This window comes from Solea senegalensis, linkage group LG17 (assembly GCF_019176455.1).
Source record: "Solea senegalensis isolate Sse05_10M linkage group LG17, IFAPA_SoseM_1, whole genome shotgun sequence".
Classification (NCBI taxonomy): Eukaryota; Metazoa; Chordata; class Actinopteri; order Pleuronectiformes; family Soleidae; genus Solea; species Solea senegalensis.
In genome coordinates this window covers 6,192,976-6,215,431 of record NC_058037.1, presented here as the reverse complement: position 1 = coordinate 6,215,431, position 22,456 = coordinate 6,192,976, and the positions used below count along the sequence as shown (strand labels likewise).

General features: G+C 42.9%; 1 protein-coding gene across 3 annotated transcripts in view; it reads left to right on the top strand.

Moving 5' to 3' along the window:
* Nucleotides 1–21,748, top strand: part of runx2b (RUNX family transcription factor 2b) — a 42,783-nt gene extending 21,035 nt beyond the window's left edge. For 2 of the 3 annotated variants that reach the window (XM_044048410.1, XM_044048411.1), the window contains 4 exons: nucleotides 752–856; nucleotides 11,297–11,464; nucleotides 15,125–15,286; nucleotides 18,572–21,748. In XM_044048410.1, the coding sequence (XP_043904345.1) occupies nucleotides 752–856; nucleotides 11,297–11,464; nucleotides 15,125–15,286; nucleotides 18,572–19,050 (914 nt within the window). In that variant the 3' untranslated portion in view covers nucleotides 19,051–21,748. The remainder of the gene's footprint in view (nucleotides 1–751; nucleotides 857–11,296; nucleotides 11,465–15,124; nucleotides 15,287–18,571) is intronic. The other variant, XM_044048412.1, reaches the window with a different exon arrangement.
* Nucleotides 21,749–22,456: the final 708 nt, after the last annotated feature.

Below are 22,456 nucleotides of genomic sequence, written 5' to 3'. Positions count from 1 at the left end.
GAGGTGACGTGCTGGGCGTCCCGATTTTATCATAGATCACTAGCTCTGCTTCACCCACATGCACCTCAGACCAGGTATGTGGAACACCTGTTGCGTCTGCGATCTGCTATCTCCGCGGCTTGTCTTATCACCGATCTCTCAGGCGTGTTTATAGTAAGCTACAGCGTGGAACGGAAGAGGGGAGCGCACACATGGGTAGATGGCTGCGAATGAATGGACAGCTGCTTCCATGAGTCGCCGCAGCTACCTGCCCCCCACTTCCTGTTTGCTGCATGTAGCCATGGTTACTCGACGCGTCTGCATACCTCATTCGTTGATGCCGCTGCTGACTGGGCTGTTGCGCTCTGAATCATAGCATTCCTCATGCATACTCATAGGAACATACACACTTGCACAGACACACACTCAACCCCAGGGCAGCAACTGCTGGGGATTATCGAGAAAGGAAGTGACTATTAAAATGCCTCTCGCCCACTCTCACTGCGTTAGACACGGAGAGAGTCTGGACAACAATATGCTGGCTCCTCCGGTCAATATCCTATTCAGGCTCTGCCAAAAAACCTTAATAGACCCTCTCAAACAGCCAATATTGTCTGTCGTTAATCCTCATAAAGTCGATTTTTTCCCCCAGTTTGGTTTGGCTATTATGTGATCACAACCACACTTGTGACTTAGGGATGGTTTAGCTATGAATGCAGGTCATTGTCTCTACACATGGTATGTCATTTGATGTTGTTTGATGTCACCACAGGCAAGAGCTTCACGCTGACAATCACAGTATTCACCAACCCACCACAAGTGGCCACTTACCATCGAGCCATAAAGGTCACCGTAGACGGACCACGTGAGCCCAGGAGTGAGTACAAATGCATGCACCATGTTTTTATCTGTCATACCAGTGATTTTACATCAGGTTTGGGGATGCAATGCACCACGGTCTCATCTTTCATTTGACACCCTTTGCCTTTAGAATTGTCCACTTCAACTAAGCAGAAGATAAGACACATTTGCTTAGCAAATTAAAGTTCCGGCAACCAGGTAACATCTGGACACACACCTTTCTTCCAAACTACTTCAATTAAACCTCACACCTTCAGATTATGTAGGCTCAAATTGTAAGTCTGAGGCCCAAGCGGAGACAGCCCTAACAACATAATCAGCGTAATTAATTTCTCATTATAAAAAGCTTATAAAGAGAGAGCCATAGAAGACACAGCACAGACTCAGTTTTACTAAATATGTCCCTGTAACTAAACTGTGGGTGTGGCTGACTGTGCAGTTAGCCAGTGGTAGCAAATGCAATGTAATAAAAGAAGTTAATTAACAAAAAAATAACAGTTTCTGTAAATAGTTGTGACTGTTTTAATTAGTAATCAGTTGACTTTTAATTAAGTTGACATGTGAGAAAGCAGCTCAGCTTCCCATGTGACGGTTTGGGAGAAAGAAGAGAAGTAAAAAGTGAGGCAGATTACTCCTGAGAGGGTACACTGGGTAGCAGAGTGCTAGCATCAGCTTATTTTAATGGGCCATATAAAAACAACTGAGGAGGAAAAAAAACTTTACTATAGCCGTCAGTGCCAACTGGTCTGGCATGCAGCTGTTTCCCCAATCCTCCTCCCTATTCATAAAAAAAAAAAAACATATTCATCATACCCGCCCTCGGCCCCATCACATATGGCACCAGGAAGCACAGAGACACAGAGGAGCCGAGAGACAGTAGGATTAGTACCACCATCAGTCTCTGTTGTAGGAAATCTGCCCATGGTGCCAAGAAACGCCTCACACAATCAACATTCAGTGTTCATCAACACGCACCCTGAAACAAAGGCACATGCTTGTCCTCAAATGCACATGTACTCACAATCACACCCACTTTCCCCCCCTCCATCGCTCATCGCTCTCGAGCCATCTTGTTTGATCAAAAGCATTTCCTGCGCATCTGCATCCCTCGTCAGATGAACTCTTGAATAAGTCCTGTTATTTGGTGGCGAGCAGATGAGACTTTGTTTGGGAAAGTCAGAGTTTGGTCTCAACAAAACTGCGAGTCTAAACAGCCATAAGGGAGACGCGGACATATAGTACGCGGGGTGAGATTGAGACATCCCGGTATGTTTAGACGGCGTTAGGAAAGTAAATAATTATTGTGCTACTCCGACGGAAACCAGACTTAAATAAAATAAAATACATGTAAACATGTCATTCTGAATGAAATTGCACTAAATATAGTCGAACACATTCAGATAATGCGACTGGAAGTCAAATAAATACATGCATACGTTTAATCGGACTCTACCTGGCCTGGGTGCTGCTGTGCACATGCTCCACAGTTCCCGTTCACCAGCTTTGACTTTGGTACACAAAGACAACACCTAGACAAACACAGCCAAATTCAGACTGGTGCATTTTCTGGATTGACGAGGAGTCTGTCAGCTCAAAGAATTTACCTTTGCAAAGTTCATGGATGGCATGGAATGGCATTTAACATGCTAACAACTAGCCACCTGCTAAAAACATAAACCCCCAAATACTAACAAGCTAAAAGAAGGCTTGTTTCCACCCAGTGGAGTGGAGGTGGACATACTTTATCTGTAAACGTGATATTATGCCAGTTAAATGGTCAAGACTTAACTGTGCGTGGTAACACAGTGACTGAAGTAAACTAAAGCAGCACTACCTGATGATGTCAGGTGAGGGGAAGAGACTTTGCACTTTCACCCATTGTTCTTCCCTTTTATTTCTCTCAATTTGTGGTCTGGGAGCAAAACTTTAAAGTCAGAGTTTGTATGTTTTAACTTAAGTCTCAAGATAGTAATTTAAGCAATAAAGACTATGTCATCGTGTGTAACCCCTGAACTTCTTTACTTTGCTGTTAAGTGGTCAGAATTGCAGCGCTGGTGTAATTTACCCAGAAACTACAGCCAGAACACGTCTCCCAATCAGGGGTCATTAAGCTGAGTTCAGAGGGTGGCAAAACACACATGTGCCCTCTCAAGCCCTCCTCAGAGTTTCAGCACGGAGAGGCTCAGAGCTGAGAGCACCGGCTGTCTCCAAAGCACTGATTCAATCTGTGAACGCTTCATTGACGCATGGGGCTTTGTCGGCCATTACAGCTCTATTTTGTGTTAAACGAGTGGGTAATTAGGAGGCCTGTGGTACACTGGGCCCCTAAGGGAGCGGTTCACGCAGAGAAAGAACAGTAGGCTGTCTTAAAGTTGACATACACTGGCACTCTGTGGACCTGATCTGTCAAAACACTGCGTTGTTTGTGGAAAATAAGCTGACAATAGCACTCGATATCAACAAGGGCGAAAGGCCGGTCTGAGCAGCTAGAACAAATCAGAGTCTCCTATGCTTTTGTTGAGTTTTTTGACAGTTTTTGCTCCTTGTTAACCACTCGCCTGGTTGCTGGTGTCTCATTCAGTAAAGACATTCTGCGTCAACGCGTTCGATAAGCCTTATGGCAGCCATATGACCTCTGCTGACGGATGTCATTTCCCCCAGAGGTTCCTCATGTAATATAATGGAGGTAGTTAAGTTGGACCACACATGAATGAAGGGGGCTCATATCTCTGTACTGTGGCATTGAGCTTTAACTAATTAATTGGGTGGTTAGAGTGACGAGTATCAGTGAGGCCGAGTATAAAGAAATTTTCCTCCGACTTTTATAGTGGGTGTGTGTGTGTGTGTATGGCAAGTGGTTAGCCAGGTCCCTCTGGCCACTGTGTTATTAGCAGGAGGTTAATTCGGTTTCTGTGGCTCGTATTGTGCTTAATCGCTTGACAGCTCTTGGTTACCCTGTGGTTTGCCACTGTACCAACAATTCAACAAGTGTGTTTGTACATGCTTGTGCGTTCATGCGTGTAGGCATGTGCATGTCTGTATGCTCATGGAGATACGGATGCGGATGCATGTGCTTTTCTGCCCCCAAAGGCCTGTGTCTACATGTGCTGACCCACACAATATTTTAGAGAGGGAGAGAGAGAGAGAAAGAGAGTGTTATTGGTGTCATTAGTCTAGTGTCTAGTGTAGCCACAGTGCTGATTTGGAGCGCAGCAAATAGGCCTCATTAAATGTCATTTTGAGCTAATAGACAGGGAGTGGTTGCTTAAACCAATATGCTTTTATAGGTGGTTCTGTCTCCTTTCAGCTGCTCCTGACGGTGGCTGCAGCCAGCTGAGACAAACTTCCTGAGTGATAATGGCTGAGCCATAATAACACAACATACAAGGCTTTCTGTCCAAACCCACTGTTCTCATTATACTTAATTGCACACAGACAAACATTGGAGGTGACGAAAACCATTATGGCATCACGTACTGTGTCTTGCTTTAGCATATTGCAGTGGTTATTGTGCATAACTGTGTGTGTGTGACGCGTGTGTTGTGTCTCAGCGGTGGAGGTTAGTGGTCAGGCATGTCTCTGCTCTCTAGTGTTTGTAGCCACTAGGTCTGGTGTGTGTGTGTGGGGGTTCTAGAGTTGGGAACAGGGTCGTGTTTTGGTTCTGTTTTGGTCAGGGTGTTAACAAGTCTGGTGAAGAGGTCCTGGTTACTTACAGGTCTGCAGACAATATTAGTGGTTGAGGAGACCTGTCTGCCAAACCAAACTCTTCCTGTGACACACAAATTATACACATGTATATACAATATACCAGCAAAAATAATAATGGTCACTGTGATTGTGCTACAGTATAAGTGCATAAATATAAAGAAAAAAAGGGAATTTTATCTTATAGCAGGCTGGAAATGACACCATGAAAATGAATGAAAAGTGACTATACACAGATAGCAAGTCAGTCACATAAAGACCTTAAAAGCTTACACAGGAAAGTATTTAATACCTCCTGAGAGACATTTATCTGAGAACTTCAGGATATGGTCAACCTTACACATGGTCAGGATTTGCCAGATGCCTAGATTTGATACAACTGTTACATTAATAAGTACATTTTGAACTTAAACTGGTCATGAAAAGAGTCGGGGATGATATGATCATATTTCCCTAAATTTCTGGACTGGCTGCAATTGAGAGACAACTGTGTTCCACTAGTTGTAATGGATAGATAAGTAGATAAGAAAATCTGATTTATGGATATGATCTATGAGTGTAGAAAGAAAAACAGTACAATCTCAATAGCATGACAAACAAGGACTCTCAGATTTCTAGTCAATGTTATAAAGGATGATGTGAGTGAAAACTGGATTTTGCTTAGAAAAAAAAGTGTCAGTAAGTTCAGTGTTGTGAAAAAAAAGTAGTTTTTGCGTTTGTTTTTACATAAACACACTTACTCCATAAAAAGTCCATGGATGAGTCAAAAGTTATATTTAACAATTATGTCCCCAAAAAAAGAAATATTCCATAGAAAACAACAGTGAGTCTAAAACTGAGCCCTGTGGCACACCACAAGTTAGATGGACAGAGGAGGATGATGCATGTTTCCATCACATGCACCCAGACAAACACCCACACATCTAAATAACCTTATTGGAGTGGTTGCTAGGCTGCATCCCAAACTCTCTGACATCTCTGGTAATGCTAGGTTGGAATCAATATGAGTCAGTGAGATCCTTCCATTAACATGACGACACAAAAAGGCTTCAGAACATTGTCATAGCATACAAAGGACATGGCACGTACTTTTACCTGCTGTGAGGTTTAATTTCACAAATGCTTATGCTAATTATAATGTACAACATTATTAAGATGATGTCAGTCCACTATGATTTAATATCCTTGAATTGTGTATGGTAATGACTGAGGAGTGACGACTTCAAGCAGCTCGTCCGTGAAATAGAATGTACTGAACAGCATCCAGGTAATTAAAAAGGGTTTTAGTCAGTCATCTTTTGTCACAGACACACACTGTTCGTACACATAGGCACACACCCACCTATCTGCTGTTCCCTCCGCCAGAGCAGCTTTTAACAATGGGATCAGGACTAATATAAGAATCACCCAAACATCAGGAAGAACAAGAATGAGAAGAGAGAAAGAAAGAGGGAGAGAGGGGGGGAAAAGTGAGGAGAAAAAAAAAAAGTCTTCAGGCTTTTCCAGAGGCAGTCAGTCAGTTGAATGTCTCATGAAGTTCCTTGAAGAGGCGCCAAGGCTTCGAAAATGCAAAACACAAAATCACTCAGTGGGAGGGAGCGACAGAGAGAAAGGCGGATGAATGAAGAGAGAGAAAATGAGGCACAAAAGAATATAATGTACAATGTACATAATAAAAGAGATCAATATTAAGAAAGAGGGGTCTTGTTTTGGATCTGAGCTACAACAAAAACCACTGTGAGGGATTTGTTCTCCGTGTTCTGAATCAAAACACTTTAATGCGAGCAGAGAGGTGCAGGGGGAGACTGTCTGAAAACCACACACACACACACACACACACACACACACACCACTGTGAGTGTGCGTGCGTGTGTGTGTGTGAGTGCTCTTTACACAAGTGTGTATGTGCTGAAAAAGTGTTTTTGCTTTCAATAAATGTATCACCTTTGAGAATTGTACTGTGTGTGTGCGTGTGTGTGTGTGCACACGCGCATGTGTGTGTGTGTGCCCTTCCCTTGCCTGGCTTGCTTCCTCCAGCCTGGAACGCATGGACCACACAGACGGCTGGCAGCGCTCCACGACAGCCTGGCTCCCAGTTTCTCCTTCTCTCCTTCGCTTGCTGCCTCATCTCCCAAACCTCCCCTTCTCATCTCTTCACATTTTGCCGGTTTTTTTCCCCCCCTTTTTTTTCTTCTTTTTTTCCAGTGCTGTTTCTGTTATCCAGCCTCCTCTTTTTCTCCTCTCTTCTCTGCTCCCTTCTCCTTGTGTGCCAGACCCCCATGGTAGACGGGCGTCTGGCTCTCGCCCACTGAGGCCTTTTTCCTCCTGAGCTAAGCTCTGCCAACCTCAGATTGCCACTTGAAATAATTCATTGTTTCTGACCGTTCACAAAAACAACATGACCACTGTGAGGGCTCCCAAATAAAAAAGTGAAATATGGACCCAGTGCATTCATTCACTGACTTTACTGGTTGTTCCACCGTTAGATGACTGACAGCCACATGCATACACATACAAGACATACACAGACTGGCTGATTCAACTCGGGCTCCATGTGCATGTTTTTTTTTTCTGAATCAGCCCCAAAGATACATTCATTTGAGCTCAACCAGTGATCATAAACCAGCCTGAAGGGCTTAGAGGGCATGACGCGTCACCAAATTTATAAATTATCCCATTTATTCAGGAGTTTCTGCCGCTCAACATTTTCCTCATGTGTTTCTTAGTCAGGCAGCAGGAGAGTTTCCTAATGATGTGTCAGCATGTGTTGGTGGGGTGGGGTGGGGGTGCGGTACAATAAAGAGGTAGGTTGACAATGTGGAAGTGTTTGTTTAATCTGCACAAAAAAAATGAATTTCACTCGCTTTAGGCAGTGCTAGGCTAGCTGTTTCCCTATGCAGCTTCATATTTTTCTAATTTTCCCGCCTAGCACTTGGCAAGAAAGGGAATTTGCATATTTCACACATTGTCAAACAATTCCTTTAAACTTTTTTAGCCCTTGGAACCAGCCACCCTTGTCATGTAAAAAGCCCAACACAAGCTGTTCCATAGCTTAAGGACCTAATTCATTTGAGTATTTCTTTGAGCCAGGACATATGAGGGAACAGCTAAACACCCATCAACGATGTCTGCACTCGGGCTCAGATCCAATCTAATGCTGCCATTAATTACAGGCGACTTCTCCTCTGTTTGCCGACTTGCTTCTACGCACTGTTATCAGATCAGTAGGAGTGAGTTGAATCCAGACTTATGTCTCTTGGACGGCTGAAATAATACTTTTCTAGGATCAGTGTGCAATTGTGTGATTAGTGATACCATCTACAGAGGTGTTATCTAATCATTCTTAATCTTTTGTGTGTGTGTGTGTCTAAATCTCGGGGCATGTGCAAGCGTATGTGCATGTAAAGGTGTGCAGACTTTTGTTTGCATCCTGTCTTGGATGTGCATGTTTCTATATGTAATTCTATGTGTGTGAGAGAGAGAGAGGAAGAGAGAGTGCACGCAAGTTGCTCACATCTGGACTGAATCTGTCCTTGTTTCCGGCCGCTGGCTGGGCAGGGAAGTGGCAGGCGCTATCAAAAATCTCCGCTGTTTTCACAGGGATGATGGGAATCTCAGGGACTTTCCCTACGGCAGTGAAATCATCCGCCTTTCCCGCTCCTTTAAATACCCTGGGCTCTTTCCTCCTCCCTGCTTGTTTCCGATAAAACAGCTGAGACGTCTTGTGTTTGGCAACAGTTGTCATTTAAAAGGTGTAATTAAGTCTTGAAAAACTGTATTTACTGTCAGGGCCCGCCAAACTAATGGACTTAAGATCTAGCTGCATGGAGTTTAAAGTGGACCTTAATATGGTGGATGACATGCCGCAATGCGATAAAAGAAAATCACGTTTCATTCCTTATAAATGGAGTTGCATCCTTAGTTATTTTCTCAGAATGACGAGGCTTAAGTCCATGAAATTGTGAGGGGAAATTGAAGAGACAAAGAATGATCTCATTTTAACATACACACATAAAGTGTTTTGGGATCTTTGGCTAACACGTCAAAACCCTAAACCTTCTCTAACTGTCTCACTATTGCTCAGAGCTTACGTCTCCTGACCCATCCAGAGTTTTTAATTTACCGGTCATCAGGGTTTCTTCCTCCCCATGTGCCTCTTCCCCTCTCGTGTCTGTCTCCCCTCGTCTCCCTTTGCTATTTATTCCCATCTCTTGAACACAGACTGTGCACAAAGCCCGCACTGTGTTCTGAGGCTTTTTTAGAATAGAAATTTGGTCTGTTGAAAATGGAAACACCATGATTGACTGGCCACAGCATGCACAGAGAGACGAGGAATGCCAGCGCGAGACACAAATTATATGCATGAATGATGGGAAATATTATTAATGAAATATAGACATCAATTATAAAGTCTTGAGTTTCGAGTAGCCGATATCATCCCTACGTTCCAAAGCAACTATGAACTAGAAGAGGAGACTTTGAATTGGATGATGCCAACCCAGTAACGTCATTGTAATAAAACTCATGGTCCGTCACTGTCTGTTTTTTCACCGCCGCCATTCTCAAACTTATTTCATGGCAGCAGCGTGTGGTATTAAAATTCCAATCATTTGGTCCAGAATAAAGTCGTTTTGCTGTGAAGAGTGAGATGGTTTATGAAAGTCTTTCTCAGGCTGCATTTGTGGGAGAATGATCGGCTAAAAAGGAAGAGGTTTTTACAGGAATTTGTTTCCAACAAACATTTGGCAGAAACACGACATGCAACTTAACATTTTTTTCCCACAAATGAGGCTTCAGTAACATGTTGACGGCCGTGTTCAGACCCGGTATTAACATCAATCCTGAGTGACCTGATCACACGTGGACGGTGCTAAAGACAGGTCTGAACGCACCTGATGAGGTTGAATTTATCGTCACTAGAAACACATTTGAAGGTGGTTTGGCGATGAATGTGGCAACGCTCCGAAGCATTCTTGTGTCGGATTAGAAACCACCTCCTCAGCTGACATCCTCTGAATGGCAGCAGTAACAATAACTTATTTGTGGTCTGCCACCACAATATTCACTCTGGTTGTCACATGATTTCTTATTTCCCTAATGTTTAAAATCTTATTTATTTAGCCTGAGTAGAGCGTCGATTACCTTGGCTTGTACCTACTCTTTTTACCACTCTCTGTCACTGTCACTCGTGTCATAATATAAACACAGACTCACGCGCGCACCGATACACAAACATGTACACATCTGTACAGTCAGACTCATTGTGTTCTTGCAGACAGACATGACGTCAGACGTTTAAAAAACAGGCAATGATTGTTGTGTGTTGTATGCGATACAGTGAGGAGTAATACTGCTGGTTGTTTGGTTCGTACAGTCGCACTGTCTGCATCTTTTTACACTGTTTGCACATGTTAATGCTGTACTCAGGGGAGGGGACTGATAGACAGTGAGCAACTATTATACATTTTATAGGGTGTCTGAGGGAGGGAGAGGAGTGTGTCATCACGATGGAGGACCCCACATCATGATGTGCTTCAGCACGTTGTTCAACCCCAAATCATAGCCGTGTATGAAACAGAGACACCTAGAACTCCCGCAAAGTGCAAACTCTGTGTTACATCAGGCTTATTACATTCTTTAGATATGAAATAATCAAAGACTTTTGTTATAAAAATGCAATCATTAGTGATTAACTGTTGAACTTCTGCAATTCATTGCAATTTAGAAGATAAAAACAGTTTGAGATTAGTTAGATTAGCTTATGTGTTAACAGCCGTATAGTCCATTTGTGATTAGATCACTCAGAACAGATGTTAATACCAGGTCTGAACAGGCAGATTATTCTCTTCACCCACTCCCCTTCTTAAGAACCAACCTGCACTGAAGGTGTAGTGCTAGGCCTTTGTTCCCAGCCCAGACAGGTTGAACAGGATTCTGATGAAGCTCGTTGTTTCTGCTTGAGCCAGCTGGAGCTCTGCCAAGCACAGCAGCCCGTTTGATATTTATTTTACCACCTTTTTTTAGAGGAACTAGTGCAAGACCAGACAGACGCACTGACACAGTTCTGTCAGTGTAAAAAAGAAAACCCGAGTGTGTGTGTGTGTGCGCACATGGCTCTGTTTTTATCCCACATTTGAAAACCTATGATCAATACCCTGAGCTCAGGGGCAGATCTTTGCAACCATAGGGTGGACAGGACTGCACGTTGTATGTACAGGGATGTGAAAATAGAATAGCAACAGGAATATAAAGGGTGGAAAAGAAGGTGTATTAGCTTTGGCATAGGTTATGAATCCTGTGGGGATAATGGTAATGGCGTGAGAGCCCGTGTTTACCTAAGAAGGAAGCCTCAGGTGAAAACTCAACATACATGCAACTGTTTTGTACTGGGATCTCTTCTCTGTCCCTTTCTGAACTCTCTCTTTTTCTCTCATACAAGGGGATAAAAGATAATAACACAGGTTTTTTTTTTCTTTTTTTTAATTAACAGGATGTAGCATCCCATTCCAAAAACCTCTGTAGCAAACGGGTTTTTTTTGCATTGCATTATCTATATTTACCAAGTGAGGCATGACACATGGAAGAAAGGAGTCAGTTATTGTACATAGGTAGGAATAACTGACAAAACTGAGTGCCAAGACATCAGCAAACAAGTTGAGAGTGTCAGCACAGCAGTAATTACAATAATAGCCTGGATCCCCTCTTTGGCAGGTACAGCTCTAAATTCAGTAAAATAATTATGTGTCTGCAGGGCATCGTCAAAAGCTTGAAGACCCTCCGAAGACCGGTCTCTTCTCAGACCGCCTCAGTGAGCTGGAGAGAATGAGGGTGAGGGTCAGTGTCCCAACTCAAGGCCCCCGACCAACTCTCAATACAGCGGCCAACTCCTTCAACCCGCAGGGTCAGACACAGATCACAGGTGAGCAACACCAACATCAACTCTAACCTTACACCCAGTGAGCACTGAGTCCAAGCAACCAGACTCCAGATGCACAGCTGAGCTAAGCTATAGGCTTCCTATTAGGTTGCTGATCTTGACCTCTGATGCCTACGTGCTTCACGTGGGTCACCGAACACTGCTGTCAGTTCAAAATTTAATTTAAAATGCAAAATCTTTTATCTGCACAACCTTTGCAGGGAGTTATGATTCGACATTTTGATTGTGCATGTCTCACATCTCGTGTTTTAAACCCAAAAAAACTAACACGTTGTTGAGGAAACAAATAAGCAGAGAGACCAGTTTACAGTTTACATCAAACTTTTATAAAAGGTGTCATTGGGGGATCACGAAATTAGCAAACAGGCTGAGTCACAAACAGAGAGGTCTTCACTGTATGGGAGGTGAAATATCAAACCTTCACTGGAGCCATGGGCACATCCAGCGGTTTATGCCCAGCGCAGGGTGTTACGCTGCCTCTAAGATCATCTGTCTTTCTCTGCTCCTTCACTCTATCAGTTACATCCTAGAAGGTAACACCATCTGTCACGGCTGAGGATGGCTGCTACCCGATCATTCGCACTTCTGCAGGCTCATCACAGGTCGTCATTTAGCTCTTAGTTACTCTCTGGCATGGCTTTTGTCGTGTTACTTAGTGGATCATTTGCGGGATGGTTAAGCAGCTTAGTTAAGCAGTGATGAGTGTTGAGATTTATGCCCTGGATTGGACATTAGTTTTTTGTGAGCAAACTGGTTTTCAGGTGTCAATACTTTGAGGGAATCTTGAGTTTGAGATCCGAGCATGGATTTATTGGAGTGGCAGAACCCAGATTTTCACGTCTTGTTTTCTTTTTACACTTTATTCAGCTGTTTATTTCAACCATTTTCTGCATTTTATCCATTCTCAGCTCACTACTTCAACAGTGTGTCATTATGTGTTGCTGTTTCAAGTTATCGATTTTAGTCACTCTATCCATTAGTCATTACTTTCAGCTATTTCAAATATGTTCCATTAGCTCTTTATCCATTTATTATTAGACACCTATGTCATGTATAAATTTACTTTTTATTTTTAATGTTATTATATTGGTTGTGTAACCAGTTCAGGGAGAACAAGTAGCCCTGAATCATTAAATCACCAGTCTGACATGGCCAGACCATTCTCTGTAGGGCTTTGTCAGTACTGAAGAGTGGTTTGGCTGCACCCATTATCCTTCTTTTGTGGGGGGGTGGTTCATTAGTTATCGAGACCTTGTAGACTGAGAGCCTTCACAGATGAGTAACTATATTGTAATGTTAGGGGACATTTTTGGCCCTAAGGCCTCCTCCCCGGCACACATCGTCTTCAGACATAACAGAATGCAGAAAGCATCATCTCCTGTCTAGACTCGTGGTAGTGATCCGACAATCAAGTCTTTCTACAAGTGTGAGAGTTCATCAGCTGTGAGACAACAGATTAGCTGTAAAAACATACAGCCATTCAAAAATACCCACAATAACACAACCGCAACACATTGCAACAATGGGCATTGAAGTACACATTGCTTTTATATAGACACAGCGACTAATTAACATAACTTACTTTATATAAATAACTTTATTTTAATGTAATACACTGTAGACACAATATTGTACATGAAAGGTAGACAAATCAGCATTTTTTTAAATGGTGGATCAAAAAGGCTCTAAATTCTTATACTTTATTATGTTCTGCAATAAGAGTTTTGACCCAGATATGATTTACCACAAGGACAGGTGAGAAAGAAATTACTTATTAATTACTTATATAATAGTCAAAACTTGCAAATGCTGTGTAGGTCACAAGATTGTATAGCAGCAAAGGGGAAATATAACAAGCTGGAAGTGTTAAGGTGTTAAGTGTTAATGCTGCCTGATAATAGCATGCAGTGGCAGGTTCAAACCCACAGTGTAAAACTGCTGAGTCTGACCTTTGAATTTAGGACTCAAAATCACAATAAATGTGTGATAGGATTGCTGCAAACAATCACACTATATGTTGTTCAGCTTAATTGCTCTTAAAAACACAGACATTTTCAGCTTTGTTCAAGCTTCATAATGTTTGGCTCAATCGGGGCATTATTCAGTCCTTTTAGAATTTATATTAATATTAATATTACATACTTTCCAAAACAATCAACTTTTTTGAAGACAGTATCACTTTCAAGTTAATCGAAACGAGGGTCAGACACACTCATTTTCTACCACTTACTGGTTCCACATACTTAAACTGAGAAACTTCATCTGTCAATTCAGCTCTCTCATGACTTTCACAGAAATTTAATTTTTTAGCCGATTCCAGAATTTTACAAGGTAGAGGGGTTCACTCGTGGAGTGGATAACATCACACCCTTGGAGTGGAGCGAGGTTGTTGAACTTTTTAAAAAACATTCTCTTCAACTCGCTCTCCAGTTCACAAATTTCACTCTTCACACATGCTCTGGCCAAGTCATGTGACACTCACTGTGAAGACATTATAGCAATAGCGACTATGGTAACTAGCTCAGAGGGTGCGTCAGTGGTGCTCGCTGTGTATTTTTAATGGACCTGCTCTATCTCGTGCCATCACCATAGCAACCACTACCTGCAGGTGCGCCACAGCTGGATCAGATCAGCAGATTAGACTGCACACACAGTGACAGCGAATATTCAGCTCACTTAAGACGGAGATTTATTTCAGTGAGTGTCTAATATCTTCTCCTTCAGTGTGATTGTGTAACAGCGGCTTTAAGGAATTTGTCGTTCACTTTCACAAGTGTGTTTAACTTTACGGATTTAAGTGTCCCGACCGTACGTAATAAAAGTGTGACGCGGTTGAGTGCTGCGATGAATTAAACAAAACCAGTGCATGCCTCGCAGATTGATCATCCCAAAAGTAAAAGTCAGTCGAGTTGTGGTTTTGTCGCAGTTTCTGCTTCTTAATCTGAGGTGACATCTTGTGCTGTATCGTCTTCATCTGAGATAGTCTTGTTCATATCACACTATTTAATGTTTTAATCTCAACAGCACTTATGGATTTTGGCTATATTTCCTACTTTCAGTTGCTCATATTGCCCTACTTTTCGACTTCAATTAGAAACTTGAATTCATCATTTCAACTTCTCGAGCTCACCAGGCTTCAGCTCGGGCAGAGGGCAGTAATCCCACGCGATTCTCTCGCTGTAACGTAAAAACAGCTTAAAAATAAGGCGATATCAATTAGTCTTCACGTGTGTTGCAATGCGGACACATTGTAGAAGCGTGTGCAATGGTTATTTTCATGGTTGTCTGCCGGTGTGTTTACACCCTGGGTGTGTGCCAGCGAGGCTCTCTGTGCCTCAGCTGCTAGCACAATGTTTTATAAGGCAAACAGGAAGATCTTCTCTTCAAAAGTAAACATTATGTGTCATTACAGAGGATGTTGCATAACACGCCCAACTGATACTTACCCCAAAACACAAACACGGGGCAAACAGGGGCACTAATAATGTCTGCAGTTGTGTGTATTGTTGTCAATTTGCTCCATAGTGCAGCAAATGAATGAGACAATGGGCCACTGGTAATTATGCTTTCCCTTTTCTCTTTTTCTTTCTGGGCTGTTTTCCTCCTCCCTTTCTTCCTTCGCTCAATTTTTTTCCCCATCAGACCCTCGTCAGTCCCAGTCCTCTCCTCCCTGGTCATATGAACAGACGTACCCGTCCTACCTGAGTCCCATGGCATCCCCCTCAGTCCACTCCACCACCCCCCTCTCCTCCAGCCGAGGCACGGGCCTGCCTGCCATCAGTGACGTGCCTAGACGATTGCCAGGTAGAACAACTTCTCTGCCACTATGTGAAGCTACCCGACACCTTGTCCTGTCATGACTGCCTCATCTGCCACAAAGAATCCTGACGTTCTCTGGAGCGATAGGAGGGGGGAGGGAGGGAGGGAGGGAGGGAGGAAGACAGATGCTCACACACACACACACACACATTTTTCACACTCAAACTAAAGCAGAAACATAAACAAAGATTTGTTTAGTGGACTGCAAACAAATTATGCACTACTTGTTACCAGAAACTCAAATGAATATGAGGGATGAAGCGAAAAAAGAGAGAAAAGTTTAGATGCCAATTTTTTCAACAGTGGAGAAAAGAACGACTGTTTCCTTTTTGTCCTCCTCCAAGCCTTTGATCCTAGAGGAGTATGGGTAATAACAGGCCCAGGGATAATGACAGGCTCGTGACTGACAAATAAAGTGTCGTAGCGATACGCCACTCTCACAGGGCATTCTGGGTAATTACATTAGCCAGTCTGTTTGCCATAACAGCGGCATCTGTGTTCCAATTTGTCTCTGTTTTTCTCCCCAACGTGAAAGCTCCTCTACAATCCTTACATGCCGCCAGACAAGTTTCTCCCCCCCCGTACACCTGTTTGACTCGCTGCCATGTTTTTTTTCCTTCTTCGCTTTTTTCTCCCTCCGTTTCCTCATGCTAACATACTTCACCCTCCTCTGTGCGTGTATGTGTGTGTGTGCCCTGAGCGAGGGTGAGCGATTATGCGATGCGGCCATGTGACTGTGCATTAGAAAGGGTTTAAAATTCAGCCAGCTGCCTTGTCAGCTTTGATTAGTTCGGTCCTCCCCTTCAGCTTTCATCTCCCCAGCACTAGGCTTTGTTCTCAAAGTGACACGCGTGCTCAGGCAAGAATGTGCACACGCATAAACACAGGCCAAAATCCTCGCCTACCGCCTTTACCCACTCGCACACCTCGAGCGCTTAATGCCTCCTAAGTGATGTGACTAAGACTCTCAGATCTCTGGAGATCATGTTGACACCTTGCCAGGCTGCACTGTAACAGTATCCAGCCACAGAACATACCGACAAGTACAAGCTGAGGGGTGATATGGATGCTCCACTGCAAACACTGCACCCTCCTGCCCCCCTCAACACACACACACGTTTGCACAGCTATCCTTTTAGGGACACTTGCATTCATTTGGACAGCCTTATCCCTAACCTCAACCTAACCACAATATAAATCTTAACCCTAAATTTAACCAGTACCTTAGAAACTAAGTTTTGGTTCCTGAGGACCAGGTGTTGGCCTCCATGAGGACTACTGGTCCTGACGAAGTCAGTGTTTAAGGCACATCAGTGTCAATGTTTTTTTTGTGTGAGCCCGACCTGAACCTGGCACAGTCAGATTAAGCTAAAGCACACTCTGACTGTCACACAGGCAGTTGTAGCCTTTATTCATTGTTATGGCAAACAGCACATGTTATTGTTGCCCCATGAACACACACACACACACACACACTAATGCACAGATACACACACAGAAGTCACACACCGGATGAGTTGTCTGGAGCACTTATGAGTATAATAAGTTGTACTGATAGTTAATAACAGGATAGGACGTGTGTGCATAAAGAGGAAACCCTGTGTTTTAAATAGAAACACAAGATCAATCACTGACCAGTCTCTACTAATTATCACTTTTTTTACACATTATACTTTGATTTATTAAACGTTTTCAGTGTATCTTCAATAAAGGGCAATATTTGTACTCGATGTTTCACTAAAAGAACTTGAGATAACCATGCCAACTGACCTGATTGATACCTGGCCCGAGCCCAACAATCTTGATTTTGGTCCAAACCCAGACCCGACGGACTCCCACACACAATCCTGTTCTGCTGAGGAAACAATACATTTGCTTAGTAGCTGTTCAATCAAGTCAGACACCTAATGTTGGCAGCGCTGCTCCAAACTTTGTTGAATCCTTCCAAAAATATTTAGATCTACTCGGATTTCTTTTAAAGTCAAAATGTTGCTGGTCACGTCTGAGATCACTCTGCTCCTCTACAGCAGAGACAATCACCTACTATTTCTATTAGAATTAAACGGATCTTGTGGAAAGAGGACGTTTGAAGGCCTTAATTGGCAGCATATGCTATCTGACGCTAGCGACAAACTGGGCTTCACAATTTCTCCTTGCACATAAACACTCTTCCCCACGTCCCCTGCCGCCCCCTGTCCTCTCACAGCAGACATGGTGACACGGAAGACGCCTAGTGATTTATGATAAGAGAGCCATGGCTGGACTTAACCACCAAGAGGAGACAGAGTGAGGGAGGGAGGGAGGGAGGGAGTGGGAGAGAGGGAGGACCTTCTATTCTCCTTAAACTCCGAGCCCAGCGCGAAGCTCGCCACAGCCAGTTAGTGGTTTTTGGGTATTTTTTAAGGGATGAAGTGAAGAGAGGAACGAAGGGTGAGATGGAGCAGCTCCCTCTCAGTCGTCTCTCGCTTGTGCGCTCGCTCGCGCACGGACACACACGTACACACACACAGTGGAGCCGATGGGAGGCGAGGAGAGGAGCCACATCAGAGCTCAGCCCTGCCTCATTATGGATCTCATGGAAACTGTTTCTGCTCAAAGTGTTTCCACATGTGCAGCTCCTGATTCATCCCAACTGCTTTTTTATGTGCATACAGTATTCACACACATACACCCCCCACCCACACACACACACACTCCTATTGCACGACCAAAGTGTGTGTTTGCATGCATAAACAGTCATACACATACATATAAACATGCGCCAACACACACACACACACACACATAAATATGCAGCGGCATAAACATATTATGGCAAATGCATGCGTGGGACTTTGCTGATGTTTGGTAACTTTATCAACACTTGGGAGTTGAAGTGAACGACAGCACAGAAGTTGATGGATGTAACAATATTTATGGATAAATGCCATTTCATAACTGTGCCCGCAAAACCCATTAAACAATCCAAATTGGTTAATACACTTATCTGGCCTGAAGTATCTGATTACGTAGAATTTAGTTTACTAACGCTCCGTTTCTCGAGGGACTTATCTGTTAAATTCAATTACTCGACAAGACAAAGTGCAAAAATGCTATTACAGGCCAAAGCCACATTTCACATAATCAATAATCAAAACTGACACGCTGTTGTGAAGGCGTGCTGTTCTTCAGGCTTTCATAATAGCGTCTGGGGCTCCGCTGATGTCAGAGAATGCTAAAGCAATTACCGCATGTGTTTATTTGTTTGCGTTTGCTTGTGTGTCTCTTCAGGTTCCTCCGACCTGAGCCCATTCCCCGGTCAGTTCGAGCGTCAGTTCCCGGGCCTCTCCTCCCTCACAGACACTCGCTTCTCTGGTCCTCGGATGCACTACCCAGCCACCTTCACCTACACCCCGCCCGTCACCTCCGCCATGTCACTGGGCAGCACCCACTACCACACCTACCTTCCTCCGCCTTACCCGGGTTCCACTCAGACCCAGAGTGGACCCTTCCAGACCAGCAGCACGCCCTATCTCTATTACGGAGCTTCGTCCGGCTCGTACCAGTTCTCCATGGTCCCCGGTGGCGATCGCTCGCCCTCCCGGATGATCCCGCCTTGCACTAGCGCCTCCACGGGCACCACCCTGGTGAACCCCAACCTGCCCAGCCAGACGGAGGGCGGGGTGGACGGCGACGGGAGCCACAGTAACTCCCCGACAGTTCTCAACTCCGGGGGCCGCATGGATGAAGCCGTCTGGAGGCCATATTGAAGAAAAGCAGGGGTGTGGAGATTGGAAGTCAGCTGAGGTCATGGTTTGAAAGCACAAAACCTTTTTTTTTATTATTTTAAAAAAAAAGGGGGGGGATTTTTGAGCTCTCATCAGCTATCTCTACCTTTTGCTTGGAGATTAAGGTTGAGATAAATGAAAGACCAGACTTGTACGGACTTGTCTTCCTGGAATGTGTTTTGACCAAGGCACTACAAAGGGAGTCGTTCTCACAGCAATAATGAGAAAGACAATTTTGATTTTACTCGGCCTATGTGGATGAGACATTATTTCAGTTTTATTATAATCCACAAGCTAAGGGATGCTTCAACAATATTTGTAGAAGACTGCCTCTTTTTGTATAGTGTTTGTATTTCAGTAAGGCTTTTTGCAGAGCATGTTTTTGTACTATGACAATATCAAGATGCAAGTTAAGCACTGAGTAGCAAGTGATGAGCGTAACGCATATGTTACCTTAAGTGGTATGGACAGTAAATTTGCTTTAAAACAATTAATTTAACTTGTATATTGTGGGTGAAATGATGTAGATTAAGGCGTTTTTTTTTTTCTCTTCTTAGTTTTAACTTATAAAGCCATAAATTATGTATTGTATTTGAAACTTGAGTCAAAGAAGTGTAATCTGAATATTTTTGATGCATCTATGAGTAAGTTAAAATTATTTTCTTTTCTTTCTTTCTTTATTTTGATAGGTAATTTAAGAGAGCGAGAGGTTTAATCTTTTTTTCTTTTTTTTTTTTTGTAGCACCCAAAGATTTAAATTGTTTCAAATATGAAATGTAATTTCCAAAGAGTATTGCAACATGTTTCTTCTGGTGTAACTTTCAGTTTAACTGCTCCACACATTAAGAGCCTGACATCCTCGCTAGGCGTTGACACACATTTGGCTTGGAATTAAACCTTCAGTATTTATTGAGCAATAACTCGCATTGTGCCTCTTGGCAACATACCACGAAAGAGAGCTTCAATGGGGGAAAATAATTACCCATTGGGGGAAAGTCTGCTTGATTTCTCCAGTTTGTCTGGTCTGACATGCACACAGATACATATGCATTTTCTTATCCAAATACGAAATGGTACATTTATGCACGAATTGACACGGAGTCCAAAGATGATGATTGCGGTGCCACGCCTGGTGCTGCCGCTCCAAAGAGTCGGGTCAGACTTGCAGGTTCAGTTCAGTTTGTGATACAGGAACTGCTCAGGACTGGAGTAATCCCCTCACATTTGCTGTACGTGCTCTGTCGAGATGGCAGGGGAAACACGCCAAGTCTGTTGTTGCTTTCACGTTATGTGCAAAAGATAGCTTTGAAAAAGTTTGTCTTAGTGTGTGACACATGGGTACTTCTCTCTTCTTTTCGGTCTTTAAGGTTGAAAAGGGGCGATATCACAGTTAAATACAAAAACAAAAGGAGACTGTGACATTCCTGCAGATGTTTATTTATTCCAATTTCTGTTTTTTCCTTCTTTTTTTTTTTGCTTTTGTTGACATGATTTACCAAATGTATGCATACAGTACTCACTAACCGGTGTCACAATCTAAAATCTGTCTGTGGCACCAGGATGAGTGGGAGTTCTGATATTTTCCAATCTGAAATTAGTATGTGAGAGGTTTTTTTTGTTTGTTTGGGGTTTTTTTAGCGTTGGAGTAAAGGGAAAAAGTGCAAAAACCGAGGTGATTGGATGCAGCTGCTGGCAGCAAACTGGTAACCAAAAAATATGGGAGACTTGTGTATGTTTGTTTCATAAAGCACTTATTTCTTGTTTTATTTCTAGCAGCACTTGTGGCTGGCTGCCAGCAGGGCTCGTGGTTTTGGTCCTCACTGCCGATATAACGCCACTGGAGTCGCACACATACTCACACTCTCACACACACACACAGAGAGAATGGATAACACTTGGCCAAACAAGCCATTTACATTGGAGCTGAACCTGATCTCACAAGGCAGTTGGTATTTGTTTGAAAAAAATACTTTTTTTTCTCCCTCCCCCTTTCATGCAATATGATATTCAGTGCATATAGGTAATATAATAACCCAATTTGAAAAAGCTGAGAAAAACATGGTCCTGTCCAAAGATCAGACTTCAAGCTTTTCATTGGAGGTTTGCACGCAGCGTGTCTTTTCCAGTCTCTGCAGAGGATGTTCTGAACTCACTTAATGGAATTGAACATGTCACACTACATTTCCCCAACTGCTTCAGCCCAAACGCAAAGTCTTTTTGCTGTTACGGTGTAACACCAGAAAGCAGTTCAAATCCTTTTAGATTGTTGTGATTTTATAGCGTCTTTCCAAACACAAAATCTCCACAGTAACCATTTATTTCTTCTTTAAAAACTGTTTACATGTCGATGCAGCACTGACATCCCATTCTGTCCTCATGTGCTTTTTGTTTTTGTTGGGTTTTTTTCTCTTTTCTTCTCATTTCTCGGATCATCCTTTTCTTTCCTTTGGTTTAATGTTGCATACATCTGAGACCTTGTATTATTTAATAATTAACATGTATGATATCCAGGAAGCATACTTTACTTTTACCCTGCTCTTATGTAAAGTTTTCTTGTTATGTGTCCTTATTGTTATGCTTCTTCTCTCATGAACACTTGTCAGGAAACTGAACCTAATGGAGACGCCATTAGATTTTGCTGGTACGTTTCATAAACATCATCGAGTGGTCTTTTTTTTTTTTTTTTAAGGGACAAACACACCTGACAACAGTGAGTGAAATTGGCATTGTGATTGTACATTTTGTTTATTTTAAGAATAAAATAGGAATTTTGTAACTTAATTTTCCCTCTTCATGTCATCTGTGGTTCAACGTGTAAAGGAATCATTTCATCGTTTTCTGGGGTTTGTTTCTTTTCCCAAATGTTCAACCTGTTTGAGACTTAAATGTGACTGAAACTATTTTTATAGTTATAGTTATTTGTACTGTATTTTCCTTAATTAATTCTACAGCAGAGAAAGTGAACTGTGCTTTAAGTATTTGTATCCACCACATTGTCTGCATATGTGGCTTCGATTTTCCCATCTGCTAAATTTCCATTTTAATAGCAAGGGCCACCACAGAGTGCACTTTTAATTCTCCACGAACATTTAGTCGTGTCACCGCTCATTTGATATTTTATGAAACAGTTGACATGCAAATCTGTGAGCATGTTGTGAGTATGAGGCTCATTTTGTGGTGTCATCTCTTGTCTGCCGGTTCGTCTGCACCAACATTGTCTTTGGACGGAGACTGTAACGCAGGCTGGGGCCCCCGGCACGCTCAGCCAGACTACCACTGCCACTGCCACTGCCGTGGCTTCATTTCAAAGCTGCACTGAGAAACCAGAGAGATGGAGACAGGAACAGAGACAGAGAGAACCAGGGAAGCTGTTTTACATTATTCCAAG